Raw genomic sequence first — 19,346 nt, forward strand, 5'->3', positions numbered from 1 at the left:
CCATCTCGATAATTGCCTCTTATAACAAGCATGGGTTTCTGATGATCAACTCTTACTGGGATCTTCATAGGTCCTTAGGTATTTGAACAGCTAGGTGCTATAACAGGTGACAGTAAGCAAACAGTGGAATAATTTGTCCATAATTCACCACAAAAACCACATTAGATTCTTTGACTCTTTATTCACACAATTACAGCACGACCCCTGAAACAATACAAGTGTCTTCCTCCATGAGTCAGAGATCCCACCCTAAGGTTGTAACAGCAAAGTCAATGTGTCCTAAAAGATTTATTCCTTGTTGGAAGAGAACACCAGTCTGACTCCACTTCGGTTTACAGTATAAACAGTGATATTTTCTGTTGTCAGTGTTACATCACAAACAATATTCAGGTAACGCCCCAATCTTCCACCTTTCACATGACCATGCACACCATCACGTCATCATGCATGCATTCAACACCATAACAAATATTTCAACAAACTCTTCTCAGCATCATTACCAATGTACAGCTCCCCACCATTCACTATCCAAATAATTATTTTGCAGAAATAAATATATAATCTTTTACTGCCTCAAATAAATGTTTATAAACATGTACACACAATATTGGTGATTGGTGTAGGGAAGCATGATGTCATACTGTGGCTTCCAGCAAGTAATCAGGCTCCCATAAATCTGATGAACCAGAGATTTCCTCACAGAAAGAGGCCATCCAATAAACCAGAGACTGTTCCTCACACTTAGAGGCCAACACAGTAAACCAGAGACTGTTCAAAGGCCACAAAGTAAGAAACGAACAGAACCGACTACTCAATGGAGTTTGTGTGGACCTAGTCTTACTTGGTGCCCCCATGTCACCAGGGTCGATATGCGAGGGTCATGATGTGGCATACTGTGTTCAGAAACAAAGACTAAGCCATAGAACTGAAGCCCCCCGTCCCAAAGTCAGAACACACTATCTTATTAGGACCGAGCTGTAAAATATTAGCTCTGTCTAGAATTTACCATTTCTGTCAGGACTTGTTTCTCATCAGAACACTGGTGCATCAGAATGCCCCAGCTATGTTGAAACACATGATACTGTATCTACTAGTTGATGGTATCATTGGCCGGACAACAGAAACACAATGTACAATGTTCAACCGGACAATGCTACTAGCAATATCAGCTTCACTAGATGATCACCATGCGTTATAAAAGAGGTTGACAATTTTATCACAAGTTCATCTATGACCCAACTTTCATCACTTGGGCTTTGCTTGGACAGTCTTGTTAACATTAGATACTTTGGAAGGTTTAATAGTTTTTATCTTTGTTGGGTTGTAGCTGTAGGTCTTCACCATGGGTCCTTCTCCAGCCTTCTTGAACCTCACCGCATCCAGTCTCTGGCGCTCCTCAAACTGCGAGGCACGGCCGGCATTGTCCATGGCTGAAGAGAAAACAATAGACACAGCAGCCTCATTAACACCTTGGTCAGGAAGAACAGAGCCATCTGCAGAAGTATCATCCAACAACCCCTAGTTGGTGTTCTACAACACGCCTAAGTCAGTGATCTACAACAGCCCTCAGTCATCACTCTGCAACACCCCCAAGTCAGCAGTCTATAACACCCCCAAGAGGGTGCTCTAAAACACCCTCAAGTAGGCATTCTACAACAAACCTTAGTAAAATGTCTTTAAAAAAACCCAAGCCAGTGTTCTACAAAGATGCTGGTCGAAGTGAACATGAATTCTACAAACGTTCATAGTGAGTGGTCCAAATAGCTGTACATAAATATACCTAAACATTTTGCTTACCTATAACATGACAGACTATATACTATATCAATTACCGTTTAACACTGAGTGACCTGGAGCTACCATGACCTTCTGCCATCCTGGGGTTATCATGACCTCCAGTGACTGGAGTTATGACCTTAAGTAACCTTCGATGACCTCCAGTGCCTAGAGTTATGACCTTAAGTAACCTTCCATGACATCTAGAGGCTGGAATTATTACCTTACGTGATAAATATACTATAATAATCTTAATGACCTCCTGCAGTCTGGAATCTCTATGGCCATTGACCTGGAGGCCCCATGACCTTTAGTGACCTGGAGACCCTATGACCTTTGCATTGCTCTCACAACTGACACACTGCCATCTTAATAAGCTGAAAAGTTGACATCCGCATGTTACTTTCTTTTACCTCCTTCAAAAGTGACATACCCTCTCTAAATCCTTGAACAAATCCTTTCTTCTTCGGCATAGCTGATGCCTCATGCTTGATCATCTGTTCAATACCAAACATATTACGCACAGCTGGAATCCTCAGAAACAGAACTTGTAGAAGTGAGAAGAAGTTAGTTGTGCACCAGTACGTCAGGAGGGCCTGAAAAAGACAACAGAAATGCTTTTGTACACTGATTGCTTGTCCATTACTGAAACAAGCGAGTGATATTTCTCACATATTTCAACGCAACATTCAGACTGCTGGCAAGTTCAGCAGCAGTTGACGTCTACTCCAAACAATGATTAACATTTAGCAGAGCTCCAGACAAGTTTTTGGGCATGTGTGTATGATACGCATGCTTGTGAAACTAAGTGGGTGTTTCCCATTTCATGTGGGTATATAAACTTTTTGATAGCCACCATATTTTTAATATATGTACTTGGGTATTAATTTCAAATAAACAAGTATTAGAGGTGCAACATGTTCTCATTCGATAATATAGATACTACAGTATCCTCAAGGTTAAAGATGAATAACAAATAATGTTAGATTACAGATAATAGCTGACACGGCTTTATCCACCCATGCTGTAAGAAATATGTGCCTTAGTCTACATCTGTTTTGGTGCCATGAACAGCTGATGTTACAAGTTCATTTAAGATATCACCTTCAACTGAATTCTGATTTTGAAACACATCACTTCCCTATTAATTTATCTAGCAGTCCTCTCATGAAATCATTTTGCTTGTAGTGTAAAGATATTGTGTAATAGATTTTGAGTGTGTCCAAGCTTTTGACAACACTCTCAACAATATCCATTGTTTATATTACACAACTTTTTCCATCAGTCCCTTCTCAGCCCATTTGACTAGTTCCCTAGAAAGACAACTACCATTTCACTGGTCACTATTTATAGATGGGCCAATCACTGTAGGGTTAACAAATCATGACTGGTTTTTCTATCTGTGTTGCACATCATAAATTTAAGATTCTCTTAATCACAAAAATTTGGAGTAGGAAAACCTTAAAGTTTGTTTCACTTGGCTTGAATTGACATATACACAACATGATTTTGATGTAGTGGGTGAATACTATTTTGACATACTAAACATAAATATTGAGTAATTTTTCATGTACCGGCATGTATTTTTCTTGTGTGTTTCAACTTTTTTACCACAAATTACACGCCAATATGCAGCTTATCTGGAGCTCTGATTAAGCATATTTTATATGAGAAAGCGATATTTCATTTAAGAGGTTTCCAGCACTGTATGTGTGCTCTTCTAAAGATGGTCTGACCATATTTAAAACTTAATGAAGCTGTGGTCAATAAATGTTTTGATGATGTAACTGTAAATACTGTAAAGGTCTCCGGCCTCACGTACAGCTGGGAAGTTGGAGATGAAGGGCAGCATGATGAAGGGCATGGCTCTCATCCCATATCGCATGAATGGACTCATCATATCTGCTCGCACGCCATCAACACCAACCTTGTATATAAGAAAGTGTTTGTGTTTCAGTGCACCTCTCACCACTAATTAATCAGCAATGTTCAAGCAATATGACATGGAACATACTCCTGAATGATACTTTGAACGTCACAATCAAAGAGGGATCTAGGGCAATTTGGTCTTTTAGTTTGAATCGAGGGTGCCCTTAAACTAAATGTACAATACAAGAAGAGAGTGTGGCATGTAGGACACAGCAACACACATGGTGTGACACGTAGGACACAGCAACAAACATGGTGTGACATGTAGGACACAGACACATACATGGTGTGACATGTGGGACACAGACACATACATGGTGTGACATGTAGGACACAGCAACACAGACATGGTGTGACATGTGGGACACAGACACATACATGGTGTGACATGTGGGACACAGACACAGACATGGTGTGACATGTGGGACACAGACACAGAAATGGTGTGACATGTGGGACACAGACACAGACATGGTGTGACATGTGGGACACAGACAGACATGGTGTGACATGTGGGACACAGACACAGACATGGTGTGACATGTTGGACACAGACATGGTGTGACATGTGGGACACAGACACAGACATGGTGTGACATGTGGGACACAGACACAGACATGGTGTGACATGTGGGACACAGACACAGACATGGTGTGACATGTGGGACACAGACACATACCTGTACAATCAACAGAAATGTTGCTGCTGTGAATACTGGCAAGGCATAGAAAGGATCAGGAACCGTAAGATCTGTGAACCAATACATCCCTCCTGATTTCATACTCTCTACCGGCAGATTGGCCATCCCTCGCAACCCAAAAAACACGGACACAAACACTGGAAGCTGGAACATAGAAACATTCTTTCAATGAGTTCATAAATCATCTTCAAGGGGCTATCAAATCACTTCAGCAGAATGAGTAAAATCATGATTTGTAAAATCTCACATCCAGTTGATGGTAAGCATACTTAGGGAAATCCTGCAATCAACCACGATTCTGTGGTGGAATGTTATTTCACTGAGCAGTTTTGACTAGACTGAACTTGGACTAGTTATGCCAATTCAGCTCAATACTAGTCCCTCCTTGTTGGGCAATGGTTGAAACTGGAATTCCCGTCCGTTCATTCCTTCACCTTCAGTCATGACATAATCAAGCAACTGAGTGAGTTTGTTTTACGCCGCACTCAGCAATATTAAAGCTATATGGCGGCAGTCTGTGAATAATCGAGTCTGGACCAGACAAGCCCGTGATCAACAGCTTGAGCATCGATCTACACAATTGGGAACTGATGACAACACAATCCTGTTAGTCACATCTTACAACAAGCATAGTCACCTTTTATGGCAAGCATGGGTTGTTGAAGGCCTTTCACCCTGGGACCTTCATGGGTGCAATCAAGCAAGAGAGAAAGTGTTACAAATGGACTTTTTAAACAAGTACTGTGGACTATTTCTGTATCAGATTCACTACAGGTGATAGTTTTGAGCTAACTGTTGATAAGAACCTTCATTTAATACCCAAAACTGTGTTCCACAGGCAATATCGCTCGTGTGAGATCAGATGGTATCTCCTTAGAGATACTGCTTTGACAGTAGATTTTGCACAATGCCCTGACAATGACATGACGTCAAGAACTTGATGACGTCACAATGCTATGACATTGTAGAACTGCAAATCTAATGCCAGTGCTGTGTTCAGAGATGTACATTTTTCTTTGAAAACAAATGAAGAATGATTCTGGATGATTAATAGAATCTCACCCTTTCTGTCTAGTGATATCAATTATATCAGCACTTGTTGATAAAGGTAAAAATATGCTCTGCATATTTGTTACTTTGTCAACTCTGTTGATACATTTGATATCAGTTGACACCTGGGTGAGGTTTTCTATGCAAAATCTCTCTGGAAAACTATACTTAAAGAAACTCTTATCAAAAACTAACCTGAGCGAAAGGGACCAGCAGGCTCTTAAACATCTTGATACCATTCTTTTGCATATAGGCTAAATATTCAGCAGTCGCCCTTTGCACTGAAAACAATAATGTTGTACCTCAGTGTGTAATATTTCAACCATTCTTAACCATGTCAGATGTGAAGAAATCCCCAAAGGATTACACAGTCAAATATTCTTGCTTTCAAGTGAGTGAGTTTAGTTTTACACTGCTTTTAGTTGTATTCAGCTATATCATGGCAGGGGACACCAGAAATGGACTTCACACATTACACCCATGTGGGGAATCGAACCTGACTCTCAGTGTGATGAGCAGGCGCTTTAACCACTAGGCAACCCTGTTGCCTCCTCTGCATTAGAGTGCTTGTGAAGCAAAACTGCAGTAATGTAAACAAATTAAATGCAAGACTCTCTTGATTGAAAAGTATCTTTATATCTGACACCCTCTTGGACTATTTGAAATTTCTTGGATATTTACTCCATTAGTAAAATACACAAGACTTGTAATGCTGACAAGACACAATCTGGGCTGCTCTGCTATTAATACCCTCAATCAGTGGTTACTGGTGCAGAAAGGAAACAACAATGTAAGTTCCCTTGCGGGTGTTTCACTTTATCTATGTACAACACACTTGCTATTGCATCTCCACTTGCACGGGCATCTGTCATCCGCTCTTGCAGCCGTGTCATGACGGGTGCATGATTATGCATCAGTGCTGCATTCTGCTGTGACTTGATCACCAAAGGAAACACCAGCATCCTCAAGCACACTGTTCCTGTTGGCATGGTAAATAATCAGTGCTCAAACTAGCAAATAACAATAATCAGAAGAGGCATAATCTTCTTTTTTTATGACTCAACAATGTCCAAAAGGAACTTTGCATGAGAATGCAGGTTACTACAAATGCATGCTATACACTTTTCGTTTATATTCTTACTAGATAATCTTGATTAAACACTGGTCATTGAATCTGTTTAATGCCAAGTTTAAAGTGAAAGCTTATCACTATTATTCCATAACAGAACTAACAATTCTTTCCAGTACACAAGTGATAAAAGATTGATCCTTACCTATCATGATGGCACCCCACCAGGGCACGTCTAATCCCACATGGAGAAGCTCCAGACCCTGCTGGACCAGGCCACTGGGGCTCCATCCTCCTAGACCCAAACTCTGAATGCTCGGCTCTCCAAGTGCATTCAAAGTTTCAGCCAGTTGTGGAGCTTCTGGAAGAGGTGGTGGCTCTGGGATGTAGTCTGTGGTAGGGAGAGGAGCAGCCTAGAGAAAGTACAGATTTGCTGTTAACACCTACCATTTATCAAAATATGTGACCATGAGAGTTGCCTATATATCAAACCAAATCAATACTATATGCTGTTAAATTTTGCAAATGAACAAATCTTCATGTCTGGACATCCATTCATTAAGTCAGTGGAAATGATCCTACCCAGAATCCCCAAGCAAAAGTGTGCATGCAGTGGTCAACAATATATAACTCTGGGAAAGACAAATGTCTGAATTGATCTCTGATAGAATAATGCCAGGTCATGATAAAACAACCAGGAGATGGACTGCAGAAGACCTATCATGCCCTCAAGATATTAAAAACATTGTGTGCAGTACAGATATATCTGATCAGCCTGATCAAACAATGCTGGCACTGAGTCAGTGAGTGACAGTGTTAGTATTAAACAAATTACAGAAAGATAGATCTTCATATTCAATTTCTCTAAGCTACCACTGGGTCTGTGCAGGTAATCTTCAGTTATTTCCCCATGGTTACCTGTCTTCATGAAAGTGTAATTGGTTACTCACATTTTCCGCTGTTGTACTCTTGCCACGGATTATTGGAAGAACACAGACAATGGCTGGTCTATCCAAATGATGTCGGCCACTGTTTCGTAACTGACACAGAGAACTCTGTGATCTGACACATGTGTGAAGTCTTTTGGGCTGAAAAGAGTGCATATATCAATAACTATAATCTCAACTGCCCATTGTGGTTAAGACGTTCAACACTGCACAAATAATAAAGGTGCATTGGACACACAGAAAGAAGAAAGCTTTTGTAACCAAAAAGGTAAGAGTTCCACATGTACCCCCAACCCCTATCAAACTGGTTTGGGAAACCTGCTGATTGGCCTATAATAGGTCAAACGGGATATTATGGGCTGTTCAGCCTATTTTGCTATAGGACAATTGACCTGTAATTACAATACTTATCAAATATATCTGAAGTGGTGCATTTCCACATGAGGATACTAACATCATTCAACTTTATGTCCAATGGTTTTCATTCAAACCCATTTTGAGAATATTCATCACATGATAAAGATGTTTGGAAATTGCTAATTGAACATAAGTCTATAATATTTTTGACAGTTTCGACTCACAATTTATTCAGTTGAAGTTGTCAAAAGGAAATTCTATGCAAAATTGTGTTCTTAATGAAACATCTTTCCTTGAAAATGATATAAATTTCCATTTCGTCCGAAAACATTTGTTCAAGCAGAGGAGGTCAGTTAACTAGTCATCTCTATGATCATATAAAACCATTTTTAGTGGAAATTTATAGTTTGTGAAATGATTAAAAAAATGTTCAAATATAGTCCGATCGATAACATAATAGGCAGAACGGCCTATAATATCCTGTTCTGTCTATCATAGGCCGATCACTAGGCTTCCCCAACCTGTCAAAAAATAACATTTGGAACTGACATGCATACCTCACCCTACATGTACATTCAATAAACTAGAACAGGTTTTAAACAACAATCAACAGACTTATTTCATTGTTGGAATATTACACTGGAGTGAGTGAGTTTAGTTTTACGCCGCACTCAGCAATATTCCAGCTATATGATGGTGGTTGTCTGTAAATAATTGAGTCTGGACCAGACAATCCAATGATCAACAACATGAGCATCGATCTGCGCAAATGGAAACCAATGACATGTGTCAACCAAGTCACAGGCCCCCCTAAGTAATTGAAGGAATTACAGCAAATTTGAAGGAATTGCATCTCAAATGTAAACAAACGCAGCCCACTCGCAAAACAATTGCAGCCATATCGGCAATTTAGCATAATAACAGAAACACATCGGCCATATCGGAAGCAATGTCGGTAATACTTGAAACACACTTGGCAGTCTTCGGAGATTTTTCGGCTCACATCCGTGATTTGTTGGGCACGAACGGAAACTCATGCAACAAAACATGGCATCGTTTAAAGAAGCACCCGTCTCGGTGAGTTTTGTTCTTAGTTCCTACTATTACATTTTTATACTTATCCATCTTAGACCACCCTTGTTGAATGCGTTTGGGTATGAGGTGTTGTTGGAGCAATAGCTTATTATTTTAGGAAAAGACTGTCACTGCAGAAGAGTGTCACAAGTCATGCCCCTGGAGGTTCAGATGTAAACAAACAGTCTTTTCCTTCCTTCTTTGAACGATGCCATGTTTTGCTGCGTGAGTTTCCATTCGCGACCGACAAATCACGGATGCGAGCCGAAAAATCTCCGAAGACTGCCAAGTGTGTTTCAAGTATTACCGACATTGCTTCCAATATGGCCAATGTGTTTCTGTTATTACCGCTAAATTGCCGATATGGCTGCAATTGTTTCGCGAGTGGGCTACGTTTGTTTATATTTGAGATGCAATTCCTTCAAATTTGCTGTAATTAATTCAATTACTTAGGGGGGCCTGAAGTCAGATAGTCTCACCACCCGATCCGTTAGTCGCCTCTTACGACAAGCATGGGTTGATAAAGGCCTGTTCTACCCTGAGATTGTCACGGATCATATTACACTGGAGGAGATTTACTATGTAAAAGGGCTAGAGTGCAGTTTACCGGGCGCGTGACCCGGGACTGCTGAGCGCTCGCTAATGAGCGCGCTATAGTGATAGCGCGCTGTAGAGCTACTGAACTGTCTCACTTTACCGCGCTGATGTATCCTTAGGGTTAGGGACCCCCCTTCTAGATCCTTAGGGTTAGGGACCCCACTTCTAGATCCTTAGGGTTAGGGACCCCCGCTTCTAGATCCTTAGGGTTAGGGACCCCCCCCTTCTAGATCCTTAGGGTTAGGGACACCCCCCTTCTAGATCCTTAGGGTTAGGGACCCCCTTCTAGATCTTTAGGGTTAGGGACCCCCCCTTCTAGATCCTTAGGGTTAGTGAGTAAAGGTTAGGGTTGGCAAACCTTAGATGCGATTATATCCATATATCCATCCACGAATCGAAAGTCAAACGATAAACGTCATCGTATATCATAGCTTCGCTGGATTGGCTGCACAACATCTTGAAAACAATGCCTAGGTGTGGCTTCTCGCTTTGATGAATGGGTAGGCGGGGCCTAGCTCTGCGCATGCGCAGTAAATGAAAACAAACCATAATAGTTTGTTTTCATTCACTGCGCATGCGCAGAGCTAGTGGGGTAATGACCCGTTAAACGAGCACTAACTAACTGTGATCGCACCGGTGGTCCCGAGGTAGCGTGTCCGCTAATTAGTCTAATTAGAATCCCACGACCCCTGCTGAGAGCGTTCGAGCCCCGCCAGCACAGCGAAAAAAATCGGAAAAAGCGCGCCCGGTAAAGTGCACTACTCCCTGTAAAAGTAGAGGGACGGGCGGAACTCTTTCCACCGAAAAGCCAAAACGGGTCTTATGACCTTCAAACTTTAAAATTTTCATATTTTAAAGTAGAAGTGTTGTTGCAAAGAATCGGCGTTTATGTTCAAGTAAAAATCTGTCCAGTTATGTCACGACTTGAATATCCCTAGTACTCGAGTTTACTTGTCACCACACCGCAATCGCAAACATTAACAACAACCCAAAATACAAATGTAAATTGTCACTTTCCCCAATACTACGAGGGTTCTGTGCACATCCAAACTGCAGCAGACTTTGAAGATATGTTGGTCAAGATTTACAGTTAAGAGTGAAAATGCACTGTTCCAGAAGTAGGTAACCTACACCAATCCACGTGTTCGTATAAAGAGCTGACAAAGTCTTCTGTTTGTGAAGTTCTCTCGCACAAAGTCGCACATGCTTCCAACTGGCAGCCATTTTGAACCCTTGGAGCATTTATACGCACATGGATTGTCTCTATAAGAACTTTGAACACGTCAGAACACTATCATTCTTGTTCTATAATAAATTTATATTACAATATTGCCACATGTTTCATATAAAATACTAAATGAGGTCTATAACATGTCGATTGTACGACAACAGGTGTGGTTTAAGAGTACTTCAAACATATAACCTATTTTAACAACTTATTTTATATTTTATTTCACGTGTGTATAACAAAATATAAATTTCTCATTATGAATAATACTGAGCCACATATTTGATATCGGCGAAAGGAGAATGATAAATAAATGTATCTGATCAATAGTGGTTTGTATTCATAAGTCAGTATTTAAATAATAATTCTTAATTGCTGTTTGTCCATAACCGTTTGACTGGGCGATAGTATGTCAAACAAACATGGCGGCTATTGTGAGAGTGAAACGACGTAGGAGTGAAGAACCCGTCGAATCTCTGTTATTTTCAAGTAAAAGATTGAAAGAAAATGACAGCCAAGAAGGAAGCGATGACAAAGAAATTACTGGTGTACTTAAGTTTGCTGGGACAGTACCGTTACAGGTCAGCTGAACAGTTCCGACTCCACCAAAATGATTGATTCTTTCAGTTTCAATAATGCTTTGTGCCGTACCATGTGACTTCTCCATGTAGTACTATTACACGCATTTATCGAAGGGTTTGGGAGAGTTTCCACCACGGATACTTGTGGTCGTTATTAAAGGGTATAGTTGTCAATTCTCCGTATTGGCCATTTAATGTTTACGAATTTATTCTGTTTCCGCGATTGTTTGGGTAGAAATTAGACTCCTTAGACTAAGAATACTGAAGTCTTAACGTCAGAATTGCGAACTCTCTAGTCCGTGTTATTATTTGTGCATTGAGCAGTTGGTTCCTGGCATTGTATTGAAGAGAAAGTATACTTTTTCATATGCCAGGTTGCATTTTGTAACATGCTCGTCGTTAAAGTGTTATGGTAAATCACAGTGTTCACGAATAGTGTCTGACCCTCTGACAAATCCAGCAGATTTGCCAGCGGTCAGACAGAAGTTCCAAACCCGCTGGCTTCAGTGTCTGACTGAATATAACACAATAAGTCCAGTGTCTGACTGAATATAACACAATAAGTTTGTCTGAAGTTGTTATTTGTGGCATGTGACACTTGTTCACTGTTTATAAATTTATGTTTATAACGTTTGTCATTATATAATGTTAATAATTTCAATGCCAGTTATGAGAAATGTTAAATCTGAATGAAATGTGTTTCTAATTTTATTCTGTGGGTCCTGTTACTTTGAAACAGCATTCATGAACACTGAAATCATACTACTTTTAGGGCAAATGTGATTATGTGGCATGGCATACTCAGTTCATTAGAACTGGCAAATGTTACTGACACAATAATAGATTGATAGATTTTTCAGGATCAGTGAAAATGGTTTGAGAGGTTTGTGACCATGTCTAAGTGAATTCAGCCCACTTCAAATGCTATGAAATCTTGCACTGCACTCTCATTGTTTTGTGACAGTGGAATCATGGTACAGTGGAAACCGTCACTCATTGGGACTGAAGAAATAATCCGGTTTGGGCAATGTTCCAGATTGTCATGATTGTAGAGCTGATGATAAGTGTACAAGCCACAGATGGGACTGAGATTTTATGCCAGTGTTGACAACATGCCGGTTTGGACAGATGCCAGTTTTGACAGCTTCCACTGTACTTACAAATGGTCAAGGAGAAAATACTGCAAACTCTGGTTATAAGAATCTGTATGGGATCACTATTTTAATTTGGTTTTACCTTAGTTCATTATATGCATATTGACAAAATTATACAGCATGTTGCAGGGTAAAACTCGCACAACAATTTTCATATCTGTTCATTTTCCAAATGCTCATTATGAACATAGTGTACTGTATTCAGTTGTGTGATGCCTACTTCATTTATTTTTAGGAAACTAATGTTTCAACATTCATCCGTGAAGCCATCAGAAAGGACAAATTGCAAAAAGAATACAAGAGCCACAGCCAAAGTCATGACAGCTGGACAGTGCGACAGAGGAACCACCAGAGACAACAGTCCAGATCAAACAGATACAAGGTGGTGTCGAGTTTGAGGTCTCCTCAGCTGGACCAGCTGGACACAGTAGACACAGGGGAAAGAGACAGGGGCAACCAAGAGAAGAAACAAGTTGGTGAGGGTACCGAGAATAGAGTTACCTCCCCTAGTACAAGTCAAGTGAGTGATGGTGTTCTGACAGACAATGGTGTCAATGCTCCAGAGAAGGTGTTCTGTTTGTTTGATGTAGAAGAGGAAGCTGTGAATCATATCAGAGTGAGTACTTTCAAGTCACATCTGTCTTCACTGATTTTGGTAAGCTGTAATGGTTTCTCCAGTGCCAGTAATGTCAGTGAGTGAAGTGGTGAGGTTGATGTTTTCACAAGTTTGGTAGCCTGTCTAAAACAAGCTATCTTCATTTACCACCTTAATGCTAAAGTTTTGATCTTAAAACCAAAAACATAAACATGCTTAAAGATATATATGCTAAGGGGGTTACAGATACATAAATCATTTATTGACATCATTATAAATGAAACATTAAGAGTAATAAGAATACTCATTTCTACATTTAATTATCCACCAGTCTCTGAATAAATGCTATTTAGGATTGTTTTCACCAAGTCTCAAAATCTAAACTACTGTCCCCTCTTAGCAAAATATGTATTTGATTGATAGACAATAGGATTTTGCATGACAATACTTTAAGTTTTATAACATAACGATTTCACTCTTGGAAGCAAGGCGGGTGTCCATATCATACTACTTACAACATTATTGTCACTTTGACCACAACCTCACTTCTGGGGAAGAAATCACTGTCATGGAAAATCCTTCATCAATCATTTACTAAAACTAGTAAGTAGTTTTGATTTTTTTAACTCAATGAAAACAAATTTAAATAGTGTCTTCTATCTTGGAAGTGAGGATGGTTTTGAACCACCCTACTTAATACATACAGGCTTCCAAAACACTTCCTTCACACTCACAAAGAACATATTTAGCACGACATGAGGGGTCTGGTGGAAATCTCTGCATGGTGACACCATCACTCAACACCTGGGAGCATCTAACAGCAACACAACGATTCGGCATGTCTTTTTTGACTTTGGGAAATCGACAAACTGACGAGCTTGTTACACATTTTATACACAACTAACTGAAAATCTTTCCTCACGTCACGTCATTGCAGGGCTGTGGCAGCAGTGTTACGTAACCTGTCTGTGATTTCATTGGCGGGCGAGAGTGAAGCAGATGACTTTTTGGCAACGTTTAATCATTCGGTATTAACTAACCACATATTTTTGAAGAATGAATTTGGTGTTCCACTTAAGACTACACATAGGTCTTTCATATGCAATGATCAAAAGAGTACAAAAAAATGTCAGTTTATTTGTTCTCTAAAACACAATTGTCATTTATTCATGACTTTTAATATACATTGCTGATTTTGAAAAAACAAATACAGACAAAATTATGAAAGCGTACAATCGCAAATCAAAAGTGCAGTATTTTGAAACAAAGCACCCAGGATGCCAAATCCAGTCAAAACGTGTGGGCAAGCACTCAAGTGTAACAAAGACTTTCATTGGCTGGTATATGCCAATACTCTCAGGGCTTTTTGTTTATGGCATAGGGCCTGATAGGTGTTAAGTTCAAATTGCATGTGGTCAATGATTGCATTTGTGTATTGCATATTGTCATTAGCAGATAGACAGCCAGACAGATACATCAGTAAAACTCACATTGAGTTTTGTCTGTGATATGGACTGCTTATCACAATCGACATGGTTTTTTTTGTATAACGAGTGGATTAGTTACTTTTTTGTTTACACAACTAGTATGAGACTACTCCTGTTCATGACCTGCTAATCTGAGCATTCCACTTCAAGCTGTATGCACATGTTCAATGCACATGTGCTATGTGTGCAGCAAAGCATGACTGTGCACCCCATCTGTTGTGAAATTAGTGAATCGTTTGAACTCCGATTTTGAAGGAGGGGGCTGGGGTGGGGGGAATGGTTCAGCACAATATTTTTCAACTTTAAGTTGATGTTACATTTTTGATAATATCTGATTGTAAGTGCATACTGAATGGTATCAGAATCAGCAAACAATGACACGAAAACCTATGTATTTGATACTCAAATTACCTCGAATATGCAGTGAATTTAGAAGCTGTAGACACAATGTGACTGGGTCTTTATTTCAGCTAATCTAAACTAATAGTTCTAAACCTAAATGTTTGCCTATTAACTGCTCAGTGCTTATTAAATGCATGACCTGCCTTGCCTTGTTTTTTTTTTTATCGTTATCAAACAGTCACAGCTGATGTCTTGATGAAACTTTCAAACTGAAGTTGACTCTGAAAAGCACGTCCATGACTCCCTCTCATGATACAGGGAGTCCTGATGACTCCTAAATTTTATGCAAAGTGCAAATACTGCTTGACCTCCTGTGAAGGTTTTATTAACTGTATAGGTGTATCAGAGGAGAGTCTGTGAGTGAGTGATGTGAGTGAGATTGTTGTAAACTAGGATATCACTGATTTTTTTGCAGACTGCATTGCCCAGCACAGCACCTGCTCCCTCTTCCACATACAGCAACATAACATGCAACGCTGTGCCCATGGTCCGTGAGGCTGTGAGCAGGCCTAGAGAGAGCGAGTATGTGTACGACCTTTATTACACCAACAGTCAACAGCTGGATTTCAGACAGCTGCAGGACTTCCTCACCATCCAGGCATTTGGAGATGAACTTGTGTTTGCGGACAATCGTGCTGATGAAGAGGAATTTGTTGAGGTGTATGATGATGAGGATGACAGTAATGATGAAGGAAACTGGAGGAATGATTACCCCGAGGAAGACCCTCACTTCATTGAGAACCATGAACAGGAATACAGCTATGGAGATGGTACAGATCTGTTTATGATGCCTCAACCCTTCACTTTTCCCTTAACACCAAATCTTTTCCCTTAACAGTATCACTGCATGTGTTTCCTAATACTGCACAGGATTCCCTCAGTACTTCATTTTTCTTTTGAAACTGCTCAGGGTTCCCTTATTACTGCACAGGTTTGCCTCAACACTGTGCAGTTTTCCCTCAACACTGCACATATCTCTTGACACTGCACAAGTTTCCTTCAACTGTGCAGTTTTCTCTCAACACCACCCAAATCTCCCTCAACACTGCACTTTTCTCTTGTCACAGGTTTTCCTCAACACTGCACAGGTTTCCCTCAACACCATTGCATGGTTTCCCCATAAAACTGTACAAATTTGTGTTACTACACAACCCCATTAGGAATATCTCATTTTTATTGTGGTGAATAGCCTTGCCACGGTTGTTGTTGCCATAGCTTCGTTCAGAGCCTGATTTATAATGACAGTACCCTTCACTTCCAACACAAACCTGAGATGGTGTATGGGTTAAGGGTGTGTATAGTATATGTGTATTGTATAGATCCCCAGGACTAAAAGGATGGATTGTATCAATGACTGGGTGGTCATTGATACACAAGTACAAGGTGTCATGTTCAAATAAGGTTTTAAGTGGACAAATTACCTTTCACATGTACAGGTGTTGAATTGTAAAAGGTTGTCAGAGGCTCATCATTTTCTACCTTTACCTGAATTTCCTTTTCCAGATGATGTTGGTCACCATAGATACGACACTGTGGACCCTCTGGCTTCATTCATGGCAGCTAGCTGTAATATTCGTAAGTGTCCACACGCAGAATGCTATATGCCTGGCTCTTATATATAGTGGAATCTGATTAAACTTTACTTCTTCTCATTGGGATCAAAAATATGCTGCAAGTAGCAGACTGTGTGTGCATAGGTGGGTTCTGTAGGTAACTGTGATTTCTGTGTGTTCTGCATGTAGCGGACTTATTTATGCATGTTGCAGATTGTATGTTTTATTGGTACTGGACTGTGTATTCTACCGATAGCAGACTGTGTGTGATGCATGTAGTCGACTGTATGTGATGCATGTAGTGGACTGTGTGTTATGCATTTAGTGTTCTGCAGAGAGCAGACTGTGTGCTCTGTATGTAGTGGACTGTGTGTTCTGCAGAGAGCAGACTGTGCTTCTGGTAATGGACCGTGAGTTCTGCAAATAATGGACTGTATTGTGCATATACACTGTAGCCGACTGTCATTCTGCATAACTGTGTTAAGTTTGGTTATTGCCATTGTCCATGTACCCAATTTTACACATAGAGTTTGCAGGTATAAAAGGATTTGATATTTACCAACACCATTATTAATCAAATAAGGCATTATTAGACATTCAACTTAAACTCATTTAGTCATTTCAGCTGTAACTGCCTGGGTAGAATACTGCTATCTCTGACTTAGAGGTATGTCTTCTGTGTCCCTGCAGGTGGGGTGCCACAGGAGGATGGTTTTGAGTATGACATACTGGCTGGTCCTCAGAGGTCCTACAATTCCTACTACCGGTCCATGCTGCAGGACCTAGGGGAGGACCTTGTGGATGAGAGTGATGATGAAGTGGATGACTACGATGTCAGATGAATTGTGGACAGTACAGTAACACACAGATGTGATGTATTTACAAGTACAATGAATTGTCATCACTCCTCAGTGAAACTGCAGTATATTCAATTTCATCAGGGAAGTCATAGCTTTTGAAGTTCAAACAGAGGTTTGCTGGAAGAATATTCATATGTGCATTATGTTTTAGTCTGTGACTGAAATATAGTGGCTTGCCCGACATGGTTAATGACAGTCCATCTCGGATCTTCCTTGTGTCTGGGTCTGACTTACCAAACTCATTTGTTCTGTAGACTTAAAACAAGTCATCTTCCCAGGCTTGTTGCTCAAAAATATGTTTTCTGTTTGAAATTACATAATCAGATACAGGAACTGAACATGTTGTGGCATGGGCACAGCATGAGTCATTTAGATAATGAAGCAATCAAAGAGTAGAGTTTGTATCTAGGAAGACATGTATGGTGTGTGTGTCCCTGGCAGGGCCGAAGCAGTGTTACCGGAATCTTTGGTGATTCTGTACGATACTAACCAGGGCAATTGGACCACATTTTTCTGACCAGAGTCACACTGTATTCCATGTTGGGTTATGAAAGGTTAATTCTCTCTCTGGATCTCAATCTAATGTGAAAGGTGTGTTACTGGTCGAGAGTTGCCTCCCTTGTGTCAGGGATCCACTAGTGTTTGCTTTGGTTAATAATTTGTGTCTTTGGCTTGGCACACAAGCCAGGATGTTGAACCCCCACAAGTACTGCCTGAAGTGTACTCAGTTCCATTTTATTCACTTGTTTGTAAAAACTTGGGCCTCAACCTTCATAATTACTGCCATGAACCAGGAAAGAGGCTTTGACCAAACTAACATGGGCCAAGATTTTTGAAGCTTTGTTAGTGTTAAGTTAGTCATAAGTAGTTGTTAATGAATGGCACTTACGACTCATAGCATTAAGAGCGCTTTGGAAACATAGACCTTGAGCAAGTTTCAGTCAGATAGTTTGATCAAGACAGCACTTATCAAGTAAAAGATGTTAGGTCACAGCACCATGAAGTGAAGTTTACATACAGCTAACATGCAGGTTAACTGTGGATCATGGTCTCCTTGAACGACGAACACTCAGTAAACAAGCGAATTTCTCACACACTCAATAAAACATTTGAAGCTATGGCCAGTTCTCACCATTGTCTGCAATTTTCATATTTTTTTTTTTTAGGAAGCAGTGTAGGTATTTGTTGAAATCTTTCTTCAAAATGAAATTGCCCACAAAACTGAAGATGTTGCAGTGAGTCAGCTGGTTGGTTGTGATGCAGTGGAAGTCTCCACTAGGAATGTTCATGTGTTCACATTTTTGTTTACCTTTACCTGCTGCCATTCATAGCTGAAAAACTGCTGTACGTGTAACAGTATTATACATTAAAGGCTCAACAGCCAATGGATACATGCTAAGAGAAGTCTTTGACATGTTGCTATTATAAATTTCAGGATGCAAATAAACAAATGTAGTAATAACATGCTGTTTGTGTCATATATCAACAAACATGAGTGAGGAATCCTCACATGGATTGTAACAATGCATTCTGGATGGTGCAATAATGTAGATGTTGGTTGTGAATACACCAACCCTCCATTGTCAGGTAGTTAATATGTCCTGTTGTACACCAGCCCTCAATCGTCAGGTAGTCAATACGTCCTGTTATACACCGGCCCTCGACTGTCAGGTAGTCATTACATCCTGCTATACACCAGCTCTCCACTGTCAGTCAATCCATCTTATTATACACCATCCTTCCATTGTCAGGTAGTCAATACATCCAGCTATACATCAGTTCTCCATCATCAGGTAGTCTATACATCCTGTTATACACCCGCCCTCCATTGTCAGGTAGTCAATACATACTGTATACCAGCATTCCATTGTCAGGTAGTTAATACGAGGGGATGTCAATAAGTTTTGAGCCTTGCATAGAAACACAAAATATTGGTATGAAGCACATTTATTTTTCAACATAGTCCCCTCGTGAGTCAAGACACTT

General features: G+C 40.2%; 2 protein-coding genes across 2 annotated transcripts; one reads left to right on the plus strand and one right to left on the minus strand.

The window, feature by feature from the left end:
* Positions 1-161: 161 nt before the first annotated feature.
* On the minus strand, positions 162-10,907 carry LOC137257794 (mitochondrial inner membrane protein OXA1L-like). The gene is made up of 9 exons (XM_067795232.1): positions 10,632-10,907; positions 7,476-7,613; positions 6,731-6,938; positions 6,292-6,435; positions 5,652-5,737; positions 4,386-4,550; positions 3,599-3,703; positions 2,210-2,372; positions 162-1,430 (listed from the first exon to the last, which is right to left on the minus strand). Exons 1-9 carry the CDS (start codon positions 10,740-10,742, stop codon positions 1,246-1,248), a joined length of 1,305 nt encoding a protein of 434 aa, XP_067651333.1. The 5' UTR covers positions 10,743-10,907; the 3' UTR covers positions 162-1,245.
* Positions 10,908-11,129: 222 nt separating this feature from the next.
* LOC137258524 (probable RNA polymerase II nuclear localization protein SLC7A6OS) lies at positions 11,130-18,822 on the plus strand. The gene is made up of 5 exons (XM_067796227.1): positions 11,130-11,309; positions 12,699-13,079; positions 15,363-15,717; positions 16,451-16,522; positions 17,191-18,822. The coding sequence occupies exons 1-5, from the start codon at positions 11,151-11,153 to the stop codon at positions 17,340-17,342; spliced, it is 1,119 nt and encodes a 372-aa protein (XP_067652328.1). The 5' UTR covers positions 11,130-11,150; the 3' UTR covers positions 17,343-18,822.
* The last annotated feature ends 524 nt before the right edge of the window (positions 18,823-19,346 follow it).

Source organism: Haliotis asinina, chromosome 12, assembly GCF_037392515.1.
Source record: "Haliotis asinina isolate JCU_RB_2024 chromosome 12, JCU_Hal_asi_v2, whole genome shotgun sequence".
NCBI lineage: Eukaryota > Metazoa > Mollusca > Gastropoda > Lepetellida > Haliotidae > Haliotis > Haliotis asinina.